The following is a 21,304-nucleotide window of genomic DNA, read 5'->3' on the forward strand; positions in this document are numbered from 1 at the left end:
TCTTTCCTTCTGCCTGCCTCTCTGTTTCCCTAAAGCAGATCTAAACAATAGGTGGGGACCAGGCTTCGACAACTGAGCACTATACACTCAGAACCCTGCTGAGTGACTGAGGTCAACTCTGGAAGTTTGAATAATCATCGTCTCCTTGATATACAGTTTACCTTTTTGTTTCCACTTAAGTAGCTTTAAGGTTTTTAAAATCATCCTATTCATCACAGTCTGGCTGCATGCATGAGCCTGTTTTAAGTCTTAATTGCAGCTATATGATATTAGCACTGAGTGAAAAATTCTAAACCCAAGAAAGACATGTTTTCGTGATTGCATCACAAAATCGAACGGAAGGTTTTAAATCATTTTCTACTAATTGTTCCCTATGACCTATTTCGTAACTTCGAAAACTTGGTCTCCGGAAGAAATAAATGTGTGGGTTTGAACATTTTTTGGCTGCACAGGACAAGTTTGTAGTGACCAGCCCACCCATGGTCCACAGTGCATTACTTGTACTCCCAAAAACACACAAAAAACGTTAACATCATTGATCACACCTTGCAAATATTCTCTATTGTATCATGTTAAAAAAAAAAACACTGACTACAGTCTACACAGTGTAGTCATGCCAGCTGCTCTAAGAGGCAGCACTTAGGCACAGCAACACTGTGACCCTATTGCTAAGGTCAGCTTGCTAAGATGCTCACAATAATAACACAAATATGGTGGAACTAGGTATAATGTTGAATGTGCTCATTGGTGATTAGCTCTAGACATAGAGTAGGGCTGAGGCATGGAAATGTCATTAGTTTTGCAGGCATTTCCCTCATTAGAAACTTGACCCATTGATGGAGCAAGGGGAAAATTCAGGAAATCGCCAGTCATTTTACCGTAACTCATCCGGGTCATGAATGCCTGTGTCCAAGTTTGTGGCAATCCTAGCTGTAAATTTAGATTATTTTTTTTTACTAAGTCAGTTGTAACCTGCAGGTGGCACTAGATTTAATAGATTTTAAGGAAATTTATCCTTTAGTGGTAAAGAAAACAAAAGCTTTGGTAACACCAGAGGAAAAGGTGGGGCATCACAAAACTGAAAATGATTTGCATTGGAATCCGTCTAATTATTGTTGAGAATTTTCAGTCTGGACAAAAATGGTCCATGAATCAACGAATTTCCTTTTAGAGCCCTCGCATATCTTAGAATGGCCATTACAGTGTTTACTATCTTTTCTGAAACAGATCTTGAAGTTGATGGCACCACAACAATAGATGTACAATATATGTTAGCACCTGTTGTGTGTGTGTTTGGAGGGGTGGGGTGGGGGAGTTAAGAGTTGTATTCCGCCATTTGGAGAATGCATATCTGTCTTAAAAGCCAGAGCATCATTCACACCTGTCTATTTTATGCTTCTGGCACACGAGAACCTTCATTGGTTTCAGAAAACACAACAGAAAACAGCAGAACATTCCATAATGAAATCTGACTGGCCCAGCCACTCACAGCCGCTAATCATGTTGTAATAGTCACCATGATCTTAATCATATCACCACATAGAGGTATGAAGGGACTTAAAGGCTTTGCCAGATTAATAGAGAAAAACAAGGATTTACTTTCCTGACTTTTCCATCCGCTGATACCCTAAGTAGAGGATTATAGCCTTTAGATGGTTTGACTCCAGAATGGCCATCGCAGAGGGGGATATTTGTGGAAAAACACACCCCAGAAATGGCTCAAACAAAAATAGCAGAGGAAAACCAAAAAGCGTCTCCCCTGTTTCTCTGTACTTTATACCAACATCACACAGCAAACCATGTGCCCCCTTTTATCTTCATCGTGTCAAATGTTTGCTATGATGCTTGGTATTGTCTGCCATATGTCTTGTACTGTAAGGCTGATTGTGTGTGTGCAGCTGAGATGCAACCCCAAAGCCATGTCATATTCTGGGCTTGGAGGAGAAAGGAGGATGCCAAGAACTGAAACGTGATGATGAGTGGGTGTGTGAGAGTGAGTGGGGGAAAAAAGCTTCCAAAGGCTCCTTTTGGCTCTTTTTTGTGTGTGAGTGTGCGTTCATGTGTGTGCACATGTGATCAAGAGTGCATGGATGTGTGGGAAGAAGGAATCCTTCCAGCCTTTTTCTTTCCTGAGCCTCTTCCTGTCACCCCCCACACACCCCACACTTACACACACACACACACAGACAGTTCTCAAAGCCGGCGTCGGAGGGTTTGGCCTCGGCAAGAGCCAACCCACCAGAGGACACAGAGGAGAGGAGCCAGTGTTTCCTTCTCTCCACCGAACTCTGCCTGTTTCCACCACTCACCGAATGTTTTTATAAATCCAGTTGACACACATACACACACACACACAAATATCCCCACATCTCTCCATCCAGTGTGTGTTGGTGTATCTCATATGACTTGGCAGAAGTGAACCATGCATATGTGCGTGCTCATGCGGGAATGTGTGTGTTCAGAGTTTTGGCAGTTTTCTTGCAGCCTTACCAAAAGATCCAGTGGGAAATGTGGTCTTAACGCCCCCTCTGTTCTCTTCTTTTCTCGTTTCTTTTCTCTCTGCATTTCACAATTACATTGACTCTCTTTCTCCATGATCTTGTCCCTTTTTACTTCTTCATTTTACACTTTTTTACACAAATTTTACACTTTCCCCTCAATTCTGGTCCATTTCCTTCAAACCGTTTCCCATTAACCTGTAGAAATCCTCCCCTCGGAGCTACCACTTCTCACCCTGACAACACAAATCTTTTTCTTTTCTTTGCCTGTGTATGTTCATTCTCTTCTCTCTATTAAAAATCCCAACATCCTCATTTGCATCAAAAAACATGCTGAGTGTAAACAGTAATCCGTGTAGGTCTCATATTCAAAATGTAACTCTCCGAGCACTGTCCACACACAATGAATGCTGATGGAGAGACATGATAGGTTATCCTGTAGGGACGGCTGGTCAGATGAAATAGCTACTTGGTATTCCACCCCTCTGCAAAGCATGACACACAGGAGAGGGATACTGGCAAATATGCAAATGATGAAATACTTCATATATTTTGTGGCACTGTGAAGTTCATCAGTAACACAACTGCTATGCAAATGTATTTGTGAAGTGTGAGGTATGTGAGACTATAATTTAGGACATCACAAATGCTGTCCAGAACATGTGTCTGACACTCCGTATTTATCTATATATCTCTATATTTCATGTGCGCTGGTGAAAAGTGACTAGACTGTATGGTATTTCCTGAAGTATTGCAGTGGCTCCATTACAGTCTTACTCTTACTACATTTCATTGCACTTAACTAGTCCTCTATTCATCTGACAGCTATAGCTAATTATATTATAGGAAATCTATGTTTTATATTCTTTATAAAATGTGTTGTAGATATATGGATGAAAATCACTAAAGATTTTCAGTCATATCAATCATGTGTTGCTTAAACATGAGAATTATTGAATCACATTATTTTGAAAAAAAAAAACAAAAAAAAAACTTTCAGAATCAAGTGTTAGTGTTGTATTCTGTCTCTAAACTTTGAATGTTACTGATTTATATATATAACACAGGGCAGCACAGTGTAACAGTGTTTAATAATATCGCTACTCAGCAAGATGGTTCTGGGTTTGAATCTGTTGTCCAGCTTGTATATGTGCTCTACTAGTAAGCCAGCGTTCCCCCCACAATCCAAAAATATGCAGATGAGAATAAATTGCTTAAAATTGACTGTAGGTGTCAATATGAGTGTCAGTAATGTTTTGTCATTACATCAGCTGTGATCCTAAAAGAATAGGTGGCATACTTCCAAAAATGAAAGTAATGGTGAAAAATACTAAGCGTATAAAGTGGCTTAAGTGTAAATTTCCTTGGTTCTTGTGACAGGCTGTTTTTACATAACCTACAGTATGACGTGTATAGTTTATATGTATGGTTTCCAGAATATTTACTCCTCTGCTCTGTAAATCTGTTCACTAACACCAAATATGTTGCTGAACTATTTCAGATTATTACATCATCGGTATAAAGTCAATATGAAAATAAGATAAAAGCTATTATCCCAATAATTTACTATGTCCTCTTAAAACAAAGCCAGTTTGTCTTTTTTTTACATTTCTCTTCCTTGTCAAAACCTGACACCTGCATTACCCATAATGCAACACCGAAGCTGACAGTTCGGCTGGAGATTCAGGTGTGTAATGCTGGCAGCAGCTAAAGTAACAGAGCCTCCAGCCTCAAGTAGAGGTAAAGCACAGCCTGCCGAGGTCTAGTGAGCTCACTTCTCTCTAACCCTACACCTCCAGTGTTTTAGCAGTGTTGACCTACTTTTTCACATTTTCCTACAATGATATTTCTGCACATACATAATATCCTTAAGCGAATTTAATTGAATTTAACTGAAATTAGGGGCAGCACAGCGGCATAGTGGTTAGCACTGTTGCCCCACAACAAAAATGTTGCGGGTTTGGTTCCTGGGCCTGAGGCCTTTATATGCGGAGTTTGCGTGGTACTCCGGTTTCCACCCACCGTCCAAAGACATCATGTTTGGGTTAACTGGTGACTCTAAATTGTCCGTAGGTCTGAGTGTGAGTGGTTGTTGGTCTCTGTCTGTCTCTGTATGATGGCCATGTGATGGACTGGTGTACCCTGGATTGCCTCCAGCGCCTCCCATAACCTGGAAATGGATAAGCGGTAGTAGATCAAGGAATTAATTAATTGAATTGCCAAAGTTGCAGAAAAAAACGATCTAAATATAAAATCCTGTGTGTATATTTATAGAAATGCATCTGAAATAATTCTCAAATTGTGTAATGTAACAAAGACTGAGCATTTCTCACAATAAGCTCTTTTGATGCATGATATCCATCATACTATCTTGATTTAGAGTTCATGCAGTTGTACGTGTGTTTCAGAGGGAAGTCTCATTGATTACGATAGAGATCGAACCACACAGTCGTTTGCCTGTCTTCAACAACTTCATTGGCCTTGTTCTCCTCCCCAGAAGTTCATCAGAGTTCATCTTCTTTGTCCAAGCTCAGCTGAGGCTGGCTACTGTCTCCATCTTTGTCTTGCTCATCTTTCCTCAACCCAGTCCCGCTCCAGGTCTGCTTCCATTGTGTATCCCGAGGGGATAACTGCCTCCACACGCACACACACACACACACACACACACACACAAATGTACGCACACAAACACTTCCCCCACCCCTGTCTGTCCCTCAACCAACCCGGCCTCACCCTGCCTCTCCCTTTGCTCTTTGGCTGCAGTGTCTTTATGTGATGTCATTGAGGAGAAGTGCGGCCTTTTTAGTGTGTAATTGAGTGTGTGGCGTGCGTTTGTGTGAGTCAGTGAGTGCAGGGGTGTGCATGTGCGTGTGAGTATGTGACAGGGAAAGAAAGACAGAGACAGTGAAAGAGAGAGAGGAACGACAGAAAGAAGGAAAGAAAGGCACATGTGTCAGGTTTCCTTATTCAATTCAAAAGCTCAACTCATTGTTTTTAATCTAGAGAAGAGGGTGAAAGGAGCAGGAAAGGAGAGGAGATAGGTGGGAATTTGAGCTGCTGACAGCTGGGTTTTGTCCCCTCACTCCTCACCCCTCTCTCTTGCCTTTTCTGCCCCTATTTCACCGTCTTTTTTCAAATCATTTGATGTGAGCAAAACTCACAGTAAAAAAGATGCTTATTTATATGACTTTACATCTGCTATTGTTTAAATACATAAATAAAGACGTGATTAAATATGCCACCCGTGCCCTATTTCTTTCCCACTCGTAATAGATTGTACTGCTCAAATCACATTTTCTCTCTTCCGGTGATGTGTCACTCACCACATCCTGGTTTTGACTACACAAGACAGTGACATATCTGCAGTTTAACGGTTTTCTTCTCAATATTCAGCTCAGACACATATGCACACGCATACTCTTGTGGGATACATTTTGTACCAGCTTTGCTACACACATATACACCACTGTATGATAAATAATTACATACTATCATGGTAGGCTACTGCCCAATCTGTGGAAAGCCCGTCTACTTCGGTGAGTCTGAGCGCTTAAATGTTTTTTTTCCTCTAGGTGTTTGTCTTTTCCGTCTGACTGGCATCTTGACTCTGTATGGCTGTGGATTTCTTTATTAGCTTTTTCTAAAATTTCCTTTATTTCAAAAAGAAAAAGAACAGCTCTTTACGTTTCTTTTGTCGTAAAAGGCATTTCTTACTATTCATTTTCTAACCTGCCAATCACGTACAAAGGCGGTATTGATGTTTATCAAAACACAACTAAGTTATTGCATGCGTGTTAGTCACACTTGAGTTTTTCCTCCCATGACATATTAAAATATGCTTAAATGCAAAGGCCAAAGCTATTTGGTTTGATTTGTGCTAAAGTGCTTAACTCGCGGGACAAAAAGACTTTGTGTCTGCCTCTCTGCTTCTCTTTCAAGCACACGCACAAACTCACATGCACGTATCCATGATGACAACAGGATGTGGGTCTAGCCAAACAGTGAGCGTGCTCTCTGGGTTTCCTCTTTACCTTAAGTCTGTCTCTTTTAGTCAAGCTGTCTTCCACACTCAGAACACAGTATTTAATTCACAATGGCCCATAAACCAGATATTTCAAGTTTATTTTGCTGTTCTTGTACTGTGAGTTCTCCTTTCCTATTCATGTGCCAAGTTCAAATACTCTGATGTGACCTGGCCTACTTACCCCTTTTTCTCCAACACCGCACTCTGGCCTATTTGTGCTGAGGAGAGCAACAATCTGGATGTTCTGAATCACACAGTTTTAATATCATTTAATTGATGTGATGTATTGTCACACATTTGAGAAGAATTCATACTTAATGTTAAATGTTAATGTTAAAAATACAGAAGGTATGTGTAATGATGATGCAGAATTCCACTGAGTTTGTTTGTTGAATGTCCTTTAAAAAAATGAACACAGCCCTCGTCTCATTTCCTTGATCCAGGTGAGAAGAAGAGGTCCTTAGGGAGGGACTACCATCCTCTGTGCCTGAAGTGTCAGAAATGCAATAGACAGCTCACAGCTGGACAACATGCTGAGGTAAATGAGGACAAAGACTCGTGATATGCATAAGGGAAATATGTGATGAATAAATTGGACAAGAAGAAAAATGTGCAATGTAATAATTGAGTCCTGCTGGTTGTATTTCAGTATGATGAGAAACCGTATTGTTCACACTGCTACTTGAAGATGTTTGGTCCAAGAGGTATTGCCTTCTCACAGTGAATAAAACACATACAGGCACACACACACACACACACACATGCAATTCCTGAATCCCTGTTCTCTATGTGAATCTCTCTTGACAGGTAACAGGTGACTGGTGTCACCATGGCACAGTGTATCTCCTCCACAGGAACCAGACTGAGGTGAAATGGACAAGTGCTGACTTGAAAAGACAAACAGCGTGTATTTATTGGCTAAATATTGACAAAATTAAAAAGTAAAAATGACCAACAAAATTATTAGCTTTAGTTGAATTTATTTTACACTTAGATAACATGAAATATTTATACATTTGTAATGACCGCTTAATGGTACCTTTATGTGATTCTTCACCGAACTTTTCATGTAGTAAATTGTGAGTCAATATTGATAAATAAATTTTTTCAACACGACTTCCACAACCCCTGGTCTCTGTCCAAATCTCTGTGTGGTGGAGTTTTTGTTGACTTTGCAGTATGGAGCACATGAAATTACACTTAGATATATGTAAAAAAATAATAATAATCACAGACAACACACATGCACACAAATGAGTTGAGCTACAGTGTTCTCCCTCTCTCCCTCATCAGGCACACAGGGGGGAAAGGAAGGAGGCAGGAATGGATGGGGGTGGTTGCTATCGGTAGAGTAAACTAGATCCAATGCCAGCAGTTTCTGCCTGAATGGGTGCCACAGTGAGGCAAAGATGGATCGCTCTCAGAGACACATGCGCCACACACACATATGCATTCATGCAGTGAGTGTGTCTGCATTGTGCCTTGACTGCTGCAGGGGCTTGTCACCCAGTGGTGGGTGAAGTACATAGGTTTGACACAGAGGGAGGGAGGGATGTTCTGATGTGCTGCTCTATAAAGTGTCATATGTCACATGAGTGGCATTTCATGAATTTGTCCTTGAAGAATGGAGAGATATGGACATAAAGAGGACAAGGTAAAGGAAGGTGAGGCAAAAATAAGAGTATGGAGAAAGCTGATGGACCAGGTGAGAGAGGTGTGCTTGGATCATTTTAACATGTAGCGAGCAAAAGGATGCTTGTGTGTTTCTACAAAGTGTCTTTGAACCTGTGCATCTCCCACTCAAGTCCCAAGATCCCTCCTTCATCCTCTTGCCTCCTCTATGCCTGTACTCTTCCCCTCCCTCCCCCCACTCTCCATGTCTCCTTCACCCCCTAACCCCCTACCTTGATAGATCACATGACTGCTGTGATACCAGCTGGCTGACTGCTCATTTGCATGTTTTTCAGATACTCCCTTATTAGAGAGCTGGTGGTGGAGGGGCTGAGTTATAGGTGGAGAGAGGCAGAGGGTTAAAGGAGAGCTGGTGCTGTGCAGACCACTGGGTGATTGAGGGGCACTGAGGGAATAGAAAGAGAAGAGAGAAACCACTTATTTAGGGAGGAGATAGGAGGAGAGAAGGGAAAGTGAAATAAAGGAGTGTAAAATTACTGCATTAAGCCTGGCAAAGTTAATGCAGAGGTTTTTCAACCTGCATTAATCCACCTTGGGTTCAAACTAAAAAGATGGAGCTAAGCTAAATTTATCGCTCTGTCTTTTCGTGCAGTGGCTGCACCAGAAAGGGCCATTTACCATCAGAACCTTTATGTCGCCAGCATCACATCAGTAGGCAAGTATTTACACCTAAGCTGGTCAGATAGTAATAATGATGAAAAATCCCAATTGGTCGACAAGAAGCAGCAAAGTTTTACAGGAAATATAGAAAAATAGAGCTTTGTTAAATGTTGGATTCAACAGATCTGGTTCATTTTATTTCTGTATCACTGTCGACATCTAGTGGCATTAAATATACTGCTACAATTCAATGAGAGAAGTAGCAGGATGATGAATGAACGGTGAAGGGACCGCCTTGTTTGGGACACTTCTTGAACATTTTAATCAGTGACGCTTAAGTAAAATACGTTAAGGTACTGTTAAAGTGGTTTGGAGACATGGAGACGCCAAGAGCGTTCCCACGAGTTATTTTAGATCATTAGGACAAGATCAGCAAAAAGTCTCACAGATTCCGTAAAACATAAAAAACGGTTTTGTTGCCGATGTTGTCAGTTGTAGAAAGTCTGTATTTATATATAATTCAGCAGTGCAACTATACTAAACTACAATTCCTTTGAAAAGAGACGAAAACTTTCATAGAGACAAAAACAAGACACCACTTGCTATTCTGCTTTGAAACGAAAATATACATTTATTTAAGAAAAAAAAACACACACACAAAAAATACACACATTATAAGGTTAACTGGTGACTCTAAATTGTCCGTAGGTCTGAGTGTGAGTGGTTGTTGGTGTCTGTCTGTCTCTGTGTGTTGGCTCTGGGATGGACTGTCCAGGGTGCACCCCGTCCTCGCCCAGTGTGAGCTGGGATTGGCTTCAGCACCCCCCGCGACCCGGAAACTGATAAGGGGTAGACGATGAATGCATCAATTAATTAATTGATTGATTTTTTTTAAACTGGCAACGCTGATATCCTCTTTGGTTCATAGTCAAATGAAGGCACGCCGTGTCTTTAATTAACATGGGGTAGAACACTGTTTTTGCCCGATGTTTCATATTGCGGACTTCCCAGCGAACACCTGAAGGCAACGTTGGCCAATCGTTTTCTTTCTGCTGCGCATGCGTATCGGGGTACACAGGAAGTGGAGCGGACGAGCTGGAGAGATTATGTGGACATGTCGGTGAGAGAAGGCAGCTGCTTTCGATTGATGTGTTAGCGCTTCTTTACAATGGAAGACTGACATCTGGAAGGAAAGTGGGTTTAATATACTGTGACTTTATATTTTAAATACGGAGGAACGATGATGTCAGAGTGCGACCCGACAGAGACGGAGAGCAGCGAGCCCCTGCCGCCCCCCGGAGCAGCGGCGGAGTGCCAGCTGCTCTCCAACTTTCGCTCCCCGGTCCCTCCGCAGGTTTCATTTGATAGGAAACATCTCGGCCTGGGGCTCACGGCGAACCCCGGAGTCGCCATTCGTATCTCGGACTCCTGTGAAAGCGTCTTGACCGAGCTGGAGACGGACGGCTCCGGCGAAGAGGCGCTGCTGTTACCGTGCTTGGCCGGAGGCTCGTCGTCTCCGCGGGGCGTACGAGAGAAGCGGAGCAGGCGGAACAGACACAGCTCGTCGTCGGATAAAGACACCTTGGCCTCCCCGGGTAATTATTACAGATCAAGGGCCATTGAAATCGTTATCAAAAGTAGATGCAGATTATTTTAGAGCCAGCTCAGCCAGCAGCTGGGGAATATGGTGTGACTGTCGCATACGGCTGAGTGCAGAATAACAGGTAACTATAGTGGTATCAGTGAACGCAACGTGGTCAAAATGTTTTGGTGTTATGTAACAATTTTGTTGGACACTATTTCACTGTGGCTCCAACTAGGACCCCCTCAAGAGCCTCTATGCTAATGTGGTAACTTTGGATGGCGGCAAGAGAAAAACACAATAACGTCTCAGGTTTCCAAAAAAACCCCAAAACAAAACCTCTCCATGCATGCATGTCACCTTTGATGTACAATGGCTCATGTTTGCACTGAGGTGGAGTCTGTGTCCTGTTTGTGTTTCTGGTCAGCTGATGCTTCGGTTGCATGTTATCAATCATGTGAATGATATGAGCTGGCACTTTCACCTGGTCGTGTCAGCTCTGCATGTCCAGCCACGAGTACAGGTAAAGGTCCTCCCCCATAGATAAAGAATTCTGTATTTTCTGTATTAAGGTCAGTATCTGTGCAGCAGGAGTTGAAGCTTTTAGACAGATGAGGTCCTCTATATAGCTGAAACCACTACAGAAATCAGGCTAAAATTTGTTATTTTGTTGTGTATCCATGCTCAGCCATATTGACTCTCTGTGCCGTAAGAAGGCTATTGCAGGAGAAAACTAACTACTTTTTGTCGCCATGGAAGTGGCACATATTCTCACTTAACTGCTAGTTGGATTTAGCACCTCTCCCCCTCGTGACGCCCACCTTTTTTTTTTTTTTTTTTCTATTCCCATGCAGCATAATTTTCTGAGCATCTGCTGTTGTTTTGCTTCTCCCATTGGTCTGTTTGCTCAAGAGATCTGTTGTTCAACCATGTTCCATTAGGGCCAAAAATCTAGGTCACAGGTAGGCACGCTGAGCCTGAATTCGCAGGTGCTAGTGTCCTATTTCCTGTGGCCTTTGAGAATAATAGCGTTCACATCTAGTATTACAAGAGTTTGCATTACAAATTAGGAGTTACACATAGTCCGCTGAGCCTTTGTGCCGCTTTGCCTTGTGTGTTGTTATAATTTCCATTTCAGATTGTGACAGTTCAATTTTACCAAGCATATCTCCCTGACTTGGAAGGTTCCTTGAGGTTTTACAGGCCAGTGGTACAATTTTCATGCTTCCAACCCACTAAGCTGCCTTCAGCTGCTCACTCATTCTAGAAGCATTTCACAATTGACAGGAGCATCAAGCAGTGCGGTTTTATCTGGTGTAACGTTACACAGCATGCATTTTAATCTTCATTGATACATTTAAATAGATGCAGTAACCCTGGCTTTTTGAGCACAGTGCTGTGACATCTCTCACACACTGTGGACTGCAGGTCAGCAGGTCTATAGAGATTGTGCATGAGCTGCCCCCCAACCATCTCTGCTCGGCCCATTAACTGACCATCTGATCTGAGAGACAGGCATTAAATATGAATAAGGTCACTGCTCAAACAGACACATCAACACTCTGTATTCCAGACCAATGCGTGATATCAATGAAGAGAGACGTTAGGTGACAGAAAAAGCATGCACGTGTATTTTCTATCACTTTGTCTTTCTTCAGGTTGAGATTGATGGAAAAGGAGAAACAGAGAAAGAAATGTCTGCCTCACAGTCACAACATACAATAGTATCATCATAGACTTTCATCGGCAGTGCAATCTAGTGCAAGCACATCCTTCATCAGGCACGACAGCTGAATAAACACACACAATTTATTGTTGGAAATTGAATGAAGATTAACTATTGTGTCTTGTGATAAATCAGATACAGCCTGCAGGACTTTATCTCAGTCTAACTCCATATTATTTCCAAACTAAAGAATTTTAAACACAAACAAGAAAGTGTCATACCTTTGAGTGTCCGGGTGCTGACATCTGAGCTGTCATTGAGTGTATCCAGTGTATGATATCATCCAGTAATTTCAGTTGCTTTGTATTTAATAATTTCATCGTATGATTTAGGCTTAGCCAGTAACAAATGGACCATAAAACACAAGTGCAGCCTGGTTTTAAAACAGCATTGTGACTGTGCATGTTAGGTGCAGCTCATGGAAAAACCCTGTGGCTAATGTTTTGAAGGTTTTAGTTTTTGGATAGTTGAGAAATAAACAAATTTGGGAACAAAAGTTGCAGCTGTAATAACATAACGAAAGGGAATTTGTTTCTGTAACACCTAAATCTTCCTTTAGGGAGGGACTAACAAAACAATGATGACAATCAGCTTTAGGAATCCAGAACTCCCATGTAATATTTCCATATCTTCATCCTCCTCTCCTCTTCCTTTTTTTCTCTCTTCCCTCTTCAAGGGAAGTAGCTTCAAAGCCAAATTTGCTTCTCCACATCTCTCTGTGACAAAGGGTCAGTTAACTGTCCTGTTGCACCCCCTCCCAAAGTCTGCTCTTTCATCTCTCCCTTCATCCCACACTGTGACTGATATAAAGCATATGGAGTCATGTCATATGACTGGGCTCTCGTCACTGTAATAATTAACAACCCATACTCATCAGCTAGAGAATTATATTAGATCTGCGAGGCGATTGAAAATGCAGTTTTCTGACAAGGAGCACAGTCACTTGTTTAGCATTGCTGCCTCACAACAGGAAAATGTTTGTGGTGTGTGTGTGTGTGTGTGTGTGTGTGTGTGTGTGTGTGTGTGTGTGTGTGTCTGTCTGTCTGTCTGTCTGTGTGTGTGTGTGTGTGTGTGTGTGTGTGTGAGTGAGTGAGTGAGAGAGAGAGTGTGTGTGTGTGTGAGTGAGAGAGTCATAGAAAGGCCACCTGTTTTATCCTACCTCTCACCCAATATGTGCTGGGAATAGGTCCAGGTTCCCATGACTATGAACAGGATGATTAGTTTAGATGGATGGATGGATGATTTAATGTCTCCAGTTGCCTCTATCATATGATCTGCGTCCAATAAAACGCGCAGAAGTAGATAGAAAAATGTATAATCTAAATATGCTTTATTTGAATTCCATTGTTTTTATATTCAGTTAATTTTATACAAACAAATCCACACTCTTCCACAGTTTCTGATATTTTACTATTACCAAATATGCTACACTGTCCTGTTTTCACTTTGTTTTTAAAATGCTAAAATGCACTTTTTACCAATTGTTATGACAGTTGCTTAATAAGGGTCTTTCCTTATTGTGCTGTGAGGCTCACACAATGTTTTTACCAGTGTACTTTGACTGCATGACAGGATGGTGCAGTATAATTGGCCCATTTCACCAGACAGGCCAGGGTTGTTTTAATGGGATTGAGCTCATGGCCTTGGTTTTGGGGGTCTGGGGTCTTTCTGTGTGGAGTTCACATGCTCTCTCTGTGTCTGTGTGAGTTTTTCTCTGGGTCCTCCCACAGAGACATTCACATTCGGCTAATTGGTTCTAATCTAATTGGAATTTTGCTCTAGCCAGCCAACGACATACTTCCTGATGGATGCATGGCCAAAATGTAAATATGAATTTTAATATCATTAACTTATTCCCATTGTAGGTACCAACAGTGGAGACTTTAACCATTTCCCTGAAGATCCCGAGTTTGCAGATATCATCCAAAGGGCAGAACAAGCTATCGAGAATGGCGTCTTTCCAGAGAGAATTTCACAGGGTTCCAGTGGGAGCTACTTTGTCAAAGACCCTAAAGGGGTGAGTTGAGGTGGGAGGAGAGGCAATGAGGAAGGGCAATGGGGTGAAGAAAGGAGTGCTGACTAGAAAATGGTGTTTAAGATATTTCAAAAAGAATTTCTTTTCCACTGTCATTGTGCTTTCGATATAATTATCCATCGATTCAATGTTTTTTTCCTTCACATTTTGTTACACAATGCTTCGATTAAAAAAGTTGGCACAGTATGGTCTCTGAGCTGTTTAGGAGGGTCCATCACCTCATGGCTTGGTTTTTGCCCTGAAGTGCATTAACTTTGTATATATTGATGTTCTTTCCAGACCATATCCAACCAGCTGGATTTACCACTGATAGACTTTAATCAAGGTGTAGAGACCTCTCAAGGTTGATGAAGAAAAATATGAGAAACCTCAGTTGAATTTCAACTGTCAAAGCAAAGCCTCTCAGTTTTTACGCCAATTTGATATTTTACATTCCCTTTAATGCATTTGTGGATATCTGTAAAATTCTCCTTTTTAATAATTGTTAGGTGTTTAATATAGATTGATAATAGATGATTTTGGCCTATAAATGCTACAGTACTTTAAGAAAATGAATGGGGTCCTCACTTTCTACATGTCAGGTAATACTTGTTACGTATCTCCTTACTGCTGATTAATTTTCTTTCTTCCCTGTAAGTGCTCCATAAAATGGCTGTGCATTGCTCTTATGTAAGTCAAACAGCAGAGAGAAGTGAAGAGGAAATGATGGGTTGAGAAATGCACAGAAGGAAGAATCCACAGCAGAAAGTCACTGAATAATGCAACCGGTGATGCTTGCATTGATAACAGATAGCCTCATGCACAATTAGCATCTCATTAACACAACAGGGATAGGATATTGATCTTGAACTTGTTACCGTCTTCTGTCACTTTACATTTACTGTTTCTAACCTTACAATTGCTGCTTGTGGTTTTTTGCATGATGTTCTTATTGAAAAGTAGAACTAAACATAAAAACATGGCTGTGCACCCCTGGCCATGTGCCAAATGGTTATTTTAATTATTCTCTCTTCCTGCCACAGAAAATCATTGGTGTTTTCAAACCAAAGTCAGAGGAACCGTATGGTCACCTGAACCCCAAATGGACCAAATATTTTCACAAGGTAATATTCCCAAAGCTATATCACGTGTCGTATCTGTCTGTATGCAGCCCGACCACAGAATCGGCATGACGACCGATTCTTTTAAAATGGTTCTCTGAAGGTTATGTTTTGTTTTTGTTTTCTTTTTTAATTTTTCCCTCCTTCATCAGCTGTGCTGTCCGTGTTGTTTTGGCCGAGGCTGCTTGTTGCCTAACCAAGGCTACCTCTCAGAGGCTGCTGCCTCACTGGTTGATACTAAACTCGGCTTGGGAGTTGTGCCAAAAACCAAGGTGGGGTGCAGAGAGTTTTTTAAAGTTACAGCATGAAATGACTTTAGATAGATGGATTTCAATCCAGTTAAGATCTATACCTGTGGAAGCATCTATGCAGCAGCTAAAACGCTTCCCCCTCTTTTTCAGGTGGTGTATTTGGCCAGTGAGACGTTCCACTACAATGCCATCGACAGAGCAAAGTCAAGAGGGAAGAAGTACGCTCTAGAGAAAGTCCCCAAGGTGGGCCGCCGCTTCCACAGAGTGGGACTGCCACCCAAGGTAACAGACTGATGCTTCCCTCAGTGTCTGAGACAAACGACCACCCTGCAACCTGCTTGTGTTGAACATGCAAGAGCTAGAAAATCCTCTCCATAATATGTATTACTAATAATCATAACATGAATATCTGTTGATCTAAAAAGTATCTTTCATGTCAAAATGTTGCTCCCACAAGAGAATAAAATGAGCTGTTGCAGTGTTGAAAATGTGTGCGGTTAAGTGTCTCCTGAATAGAAAGGTTCATTCAAATAAATGGGTCAGAGCAATCACACGCGTCATATCTGTGTCTTTAAATTGTGCCTGTTTATTTTTTAACACTCTCTAACAGTTCCAGGATATTCTTATCTTGTAGTAGTACACCGTACTACTCTCTCCCTTGGTGCCAATTTTAGCACACAGTCTAAGACCTGTATAAGAAAATATTGCAATGCTGTGTGCTTCCCTCCTGTGACAGCTTTCAGCATTCATCTTTGTGAGTGTTGGGTGTTTTCAAAAGGTAGATATGAGGAAGTTGGCCTAATTATTTCAAGTGTTGTCAGTTTGTCCCATTCATGTGACAATGTCACATGTGACATGACTGCGCCACGGCACATTACCGTGTAAAAACACAGCTTACTATGTAGGTCTAAATGCAAAGTGTGTGTTTTTGCAGGTGGGCTCTTTTCAGCTCTTTGTGGAGGGCTACCGTGAAGCAGATCACTGGCTGCGGTGCTTCGAGGCAGAGCCACTGCCAGAGAACATCAGGAAGCAGCTGCAGTCACAGTTTGAGCGGCTGGTGGTGTTGGACTATGTCATCAGAAACACAGGTGAGGGAGTGTCTGAGCTGACAGTTAAACACCCTGTTTACTGAACTGAAAGACAACAAAACAATGTTGACAGTTCTTTTTGTCGACTGAATTTATTGACATAATCACCAGGTTTCTTTGGCAAGCCATAGTCCCTTTTTGATATTATCAGCTCAATAACAAGTTTGCCAGCAAGTGTGAGTGTAATCCCCTCTCCGCTTATGATGGTTTGTTTTTTTTTTTTTTTTTTCTCCTATCAATTTCATTTTCTCTACATCCTCCTCAGATCGAGGTAATGACAACTGGTTAATCAAGTATGAGAAGCCAGGAGAAGGAGAGGAACAAAAGGTGAGGTGAAATTACACACACTTAAACTGCTTTAGTTCAACAAAGCAAACACAAACACAAACACGCACACCCCTGTCTACTTCAAGCTCTGTCACTCACTCACACACAGGTCACACGGGGCCCAGACAATAGGCTGAATGCTACAGGCCCCACTGGGGCTGGTGGAACCTATTTGATTGTGATCAGTCATCATTTGTCACGTACTGAACAATGAGGAAAGGTTGTCATCTATCTGTCCGAATATTCAGCCCTTTAGACACTAATCAATAATTAGTCATTGGCCATTAATCATTTGTGTTCATTGATCTCTTGCCACCCCAACTTGCTCCAGGACTCAGAGTGGCCAGAGAACTGCCCAGACTCCTGCATAAAGATTGCAGCGATTGACAACGGCTTGGCCTTCCCCTTTAAACACCCAGACGAATGGAGAGCCTGTATGTTTGTCTCTTTTATCTCTCACTTATCTTTCAAATGTGTCCTGTCCTTACTGCCTCTTGTCTCTGTCAAAACCCACTCTTTATTAATAATGCTGGGAATAACATAAATTGACCTTTCGCTTGGATTGATTATAATCTTTGATTATAATGTTAATATATTGACAATAGCAGTAATTTTGTAAATGTGTTACACGAAAAACATTTTTTAGATTTAAAATAATTCAGGTCTATGAAAATTAGCATCACTTTAAAGAATTGTTTAAATATATTTACATGAAGATTGGTGTAGTTCAGTTTAGCCTAACATGACAAGCCCTACGTGATGCAGTGTTTCAGTTTGTGCGCTCAAGAGATGCTTGGAGATGGACTTAATACCTTTTGGTTATATCCAGGAGGGGCTAATGACAGGCAAATTCAAGGTACATATTCATCATGCACAAATATGAATAGAAATGTCTCGAGTAGGTACCACTGGTACGTACAGTAGCCGGCTGGAGTTGTTACCTGGCATTAAAAGCTGTCCCCTTGAGTCATATGTGTAGAAATGACTGTCTTTGAGCTGCTCAGATAAGTTACAGGGGTTCCCTTCTGCGGAACTACTTGTATACTGCCTATTGTTTAAACGTCTATAACTTGATCCGATAAAGCCGAGCAGTCGTGGTGGTGTTTTTTTTTTTTTTTTTCTCCCCCTCCTCCTTCCCCTGCCTCCACAACATGTGCAGTCCTGTCTCTGCGCCTGGTCTTGGTACCATTTCAAGAATTACTGTTTCCTGTGCCTGTTTTTCTCTTCTCTGAGTTGGTATCAGACCAGGACATGTGTTGTGTTAGTGCACTTCTCCTTTTCAGTCACATCACTTGTACTTACTAGACTGCAGAAAAACGAGTACCGCCACATTTTCAGCATTTTGTGGTTGACTAGGTATCGAATTTCGTGACATTAATACATGAGTGTGTCTAAGTCTTTTCATCTAAACCCGCAACTGGAAACCAAGTGTGTTGAAGAGTTCCTTTAGTGATAGACAGCTATATAAATAAAGGCCAGCATTTACAACCTTACTATTCCTATACTTACATTGCCTCCACCCATCAGACCCATTCCACTGGGCCTGGCTCCCCCAGGCAAAGGTGGCCTTCTCCAAGGAAACCAGAGACCTGGTGCTGTCCCGCCTCTCAGACATGAACTTTGTGCAGGACCTCTGTGAGGACCTGTATGAGATGTTCAAGGTACAGACCACTTTCTTCTCTTCTGCACAGTTTTTTTTTTTTCCCTTTTGTGCCAAGAGATTATAAAATAGTCATAGAAACAGTAATGACATTTGACACAAAGGACACCTGCCAACAGGAGTGAATATCTTTCTTTTCAGACGGACAAAGGCTTTGACAAAACCATGTTTGAGAGACAGATGTCTGTTATGAGGGGACAGGTGAGGTTTCTCTTTGAAGCCTATTATTTCTGACTATGCTATTTCTGCTATTTTGTCCATCATGTTTGTCCTTTTTTGTTTTTCATTGTCCTTTTGTTCCTTAAATATCCTCCCTTACACTCCTTTTTTCTCGTGCCCTACTTCTGTTGTTTCCGTTGAAACCCTTTTACTTAATACTTACTTACTTACTTACTTACTAATTTTAACCTAATTTCCTCATCGTACTCTCCCAGTTTTCTGCCTGCCTCACCTTTCCTGTCTTTCTGTATAATCTCTAATAATGTATATGTATGTTAATTTACCTCTCAGGGTGTTATAGCATGTGGAAGATTGCACTAGGGTTAAAATGTTATTTCTTAAGTTGCAGTAAAGGATGTAACATTTAGCAAATTAATCAATAAGAAACAAATTAACTGGGCATATTAAATCCAAAGGTTTTGCAGTTTAAACAAAGGTCTTGCCAAACTGTTTCTGTCTTCAGTCTTCTTCAGATATATTATGTACAGGTCTGACTAAACTGATGCTGTAGCTGTGTCAACTCTGCTCACTTTCCATTGTTGTTAATGAACTGCAGCTTCTGAGTGTTCTCACACCTGAGACGCACTCACAGCTGCTAGTGGGACCAAACCACAGAGATTTAGACACAAATAAAAATGGATTCTCCTCAGTAAAAAATCCAGCTACTTTTAGATTCAGATCTAAATATGTTTTTGTATATCAGATTATATTTTTCACATAAAAACTAAAGGCTCCATTTTATGGTAATCTTTTAATTATTAGGTTTTTGTGGCAGTTTTTGGCTTTTTGCGTATATCACCTGTTGGAGTAAAACAAATTCTTATTCAGCTAAGTAAAGTAGGCATGAGATAATTTGATAGTTAAAAAGAAAAGTAATCATTACTTGCAGCCCTGATTATTTTTCTTCTATTACTTCTCACATTTGAAAATGACACAAGTGAATTTATAAATGAAATGTCAGATTAAACCATAATGCATTTGAACGGTAGATTTTATTTTATTTTTTAAATTTATTTATTTCTTAATCAAACTGAAAATCAAGCATGCGTTGTATTTGTTCCACTTTATACTGTTAATTTTCGGTATGTTATGGATAAATCCTTTTTCCCCAGGTCCTGAACCTGACCCAGGCATTAAAGGATGGGAAGAGTCCTATCCAGCTGGTGCAGATGCCTCGGGTGGTGGTGGAACGCAGCCGGTCAGGTGGACAAGGACGTGTAGTCACGCTGGGTAACGCCTTCACACAAACCTTCCACTGCAAGCGCCCATTTTTCTCCTCTTGGTAACTAAATAGGGATGGGGAGGGAAGAGAGCATCTGCAACAGCTGTCTTTGTCCTGAAGTCAGTCCTGAAGTGAAGAAAGATCGAAAAGAGAGAAGATGAGAAACAGCTCACAATTATGCTTGCACAGAAATAAACGAAGAGGATTATGATAGAAGGTGAGATGAAGAACTTGAGCCCAGCTCTGTTTTGTGGAGAGAGTACAGGGAGACATTGAAGCAGGAGAGATTGGCATACCAGTGTCTCCTGGAGACCTTGGGGTCTTTGTGGTTACCATGGTGACTAGATTGGGTAATCAGCTTTTCCACAGAGGTAGGCTTTGTTTATTGTTAGGAGGCAGAGAGGGAGGTGCTTTTTACTCGCCCAACGTACCTACTGAAGTCTCCTGCAATGTCTCTGTGGGGCTACTGGCCAAAGAACAAGCACTTACAAACCACTAACTCACAGACTTGTAGTGTTTGGGAATACGGTTCCACAGATCTGTCCTGAGAGTGAATTCTCCATTCAGGGCTGTGTTAATCCTGGTCTGGGATGTTAAGTCCCAAAACATTTGCTTTTGCCTTGTAGGATTGCTTATGGAGATAGAGATGTGCACTTACACTGCTAGAAGTGTTTGACAAGTTCTTGATCAAACCGCTCTCAGTGTTTGTTTCCAAATCCACATCTGCAGAGAAATATATATATATATATAAAAAAAACTAAACAAAAAAAAAAAACAAAACACAAAACCAGTGTCTTCAACTCCAAGTACTGCCAAAATCAGTTTGCGGAAGGAACTATGAAAAGCCTCAATGACAGATTATTGCTAAAACTTGAAAATAGTGTTTGGCGGAGGATGAGGAATACACATGTTGCTTGAATGTAATCAGTTTACTGTTTCTACACAAGATTCTTGCTCCTAAACATTTCAGTAAGAGTGAATGCGCTCAAAAAAAATTGACTTTTCACATAACAATGAATGTATTTGTTGTTTGACATGTATTTAATTGCTGGCAAGCAGAGTTCTCTTGAGCCTTGTGGGCATGGGGGGTGAGGTCTCGTCCTTCCCCATTTATTATACTTATGTGAAAACGGAAAAACAAAAGCAAGGACAACATTTCACACTTGCTTAATGCTGTTTTGTTTTCTTATGTATGCATCTTGAAATTTCTATTTCAACTCAGTGATTGTATGAGAAAAGTTGTATATTTAACAGAAGAAAAATAAAATTTTGGAAATTTG

At 41.1% G+C, this 21,304-nt stretch overlaps 2 protein-coding genes across 2 annotated transcripts; both read left to right on the plus strand.

Moving 5' to 3' along the window:
- The first annotated feature begins 5,818 nt into the window (after window positions 1–5,818).
- Window positions 5,819–7,647, plus strand: LOC115047172 (cysteine-rich protein 1). The gene is made up of 4 exons (XM_029507954.1): window positions 5,819–6,034; window positions 6,966–7,060; window positions 7,172–7,226; window positions 7,330–7,647. The coding sequence occupies exons 1-4, from the start codon at window positions 5,992–5,994 to the stop codon at window positions 7,338–7,340; spliced, it is 204 nt and encodes a 67-aa protein (XP_029363814.1). The 5' UTR covers window positions 5,819–5,991; the 3' UTR covers window positions 7,341–7,647.
- Window positions 7,648–9,900: 2,253 nt separating this feature from the next.
- On the plus strand, window positions 9,901–21,304 carry pi4k2b (phosphatidylinositol 4-kinase type 2 beta). The gene is made up of 11 exons (XM_029511657.1): window positions 9,901–10,409; window positions 13,988–14,139; window positions 15,180–15,260; window positions 15,410–15,529; window positions 15,659–15,790; window positions 16,443–16,596; window positions 16,862–16,923; window positions 17,255–17,357; window positions 18,451–18,584; window positions 18,725–18,784; window positions 19,915–21,304. The coding sequence occupies exons 1-11, from the start codon at window positions 10,055–10,057 to the stop codon at window positions 20,086–20,088; spliced, it is 1,527 nt and encodes a 508-aa protein (XP_029367517.1). The 5' UTR covers window positions 9,901–10,054; the 3' UTR covers window positions 20,089–21,304.

The sequence above is a fragment of the Echeneis naucrates genome, chromosome 1, assembly GCF_900963305.1.
Source record: "Echeneis naucrates chromosome 1, fEcheNa1.1, whole genome shotgun sequence".
In the NCBI taxonomy this organism is placed as follows: Eukaryota; Metazoa; Chordata; class Actinopteri; order Carangiformes; family Echeneidae; genus Echeneis; species Echeneis naucrates.

Coding starts and splice junctions, on each gene's coding strand:
- LOC115047172 (XM_029507954.1), top strand. CDS start 5,992: ATGGTAGGCTACTGCCCAATCTGTGGAAAGCCCGTCTACTTCG. Junction 6,035..6,965: donor TGGAAAGCCCGTCTACTTCG/GTGAGTCTGAGC, acceptor TCCTTGATCCAG/GTGAGAAGAAGAGGTCCTTA. Junction 7,061..7,171: donor CAGCTGGACAACATGCTGAG/GTAAATGAGGAC, acceptor GTTGTATTTCAG/TATGATGAGAAACCGTATTG.
- pi4k2b (XM_029511657.1), top strand. CDS start 10,055: ATGATGTCAGAGTGCGACCCGACAGAGACGGAGAGCAGCGAGCCCCTG. Junction 15,530..15,658: donor GAGTTGTGCCAAAAACCAAG/GTGGGGTGCAGA, acceptor CCTCTTTTTCAG/GTGGTGTATTTGGCCAGTGA. Junction 18,585..18,724: donor ACCTGTATGAGATGTTCAAG/GTACAGACCACT, acceptor CTTTCTTTTCAG/ACGGACAAAGGCTTTGACAA.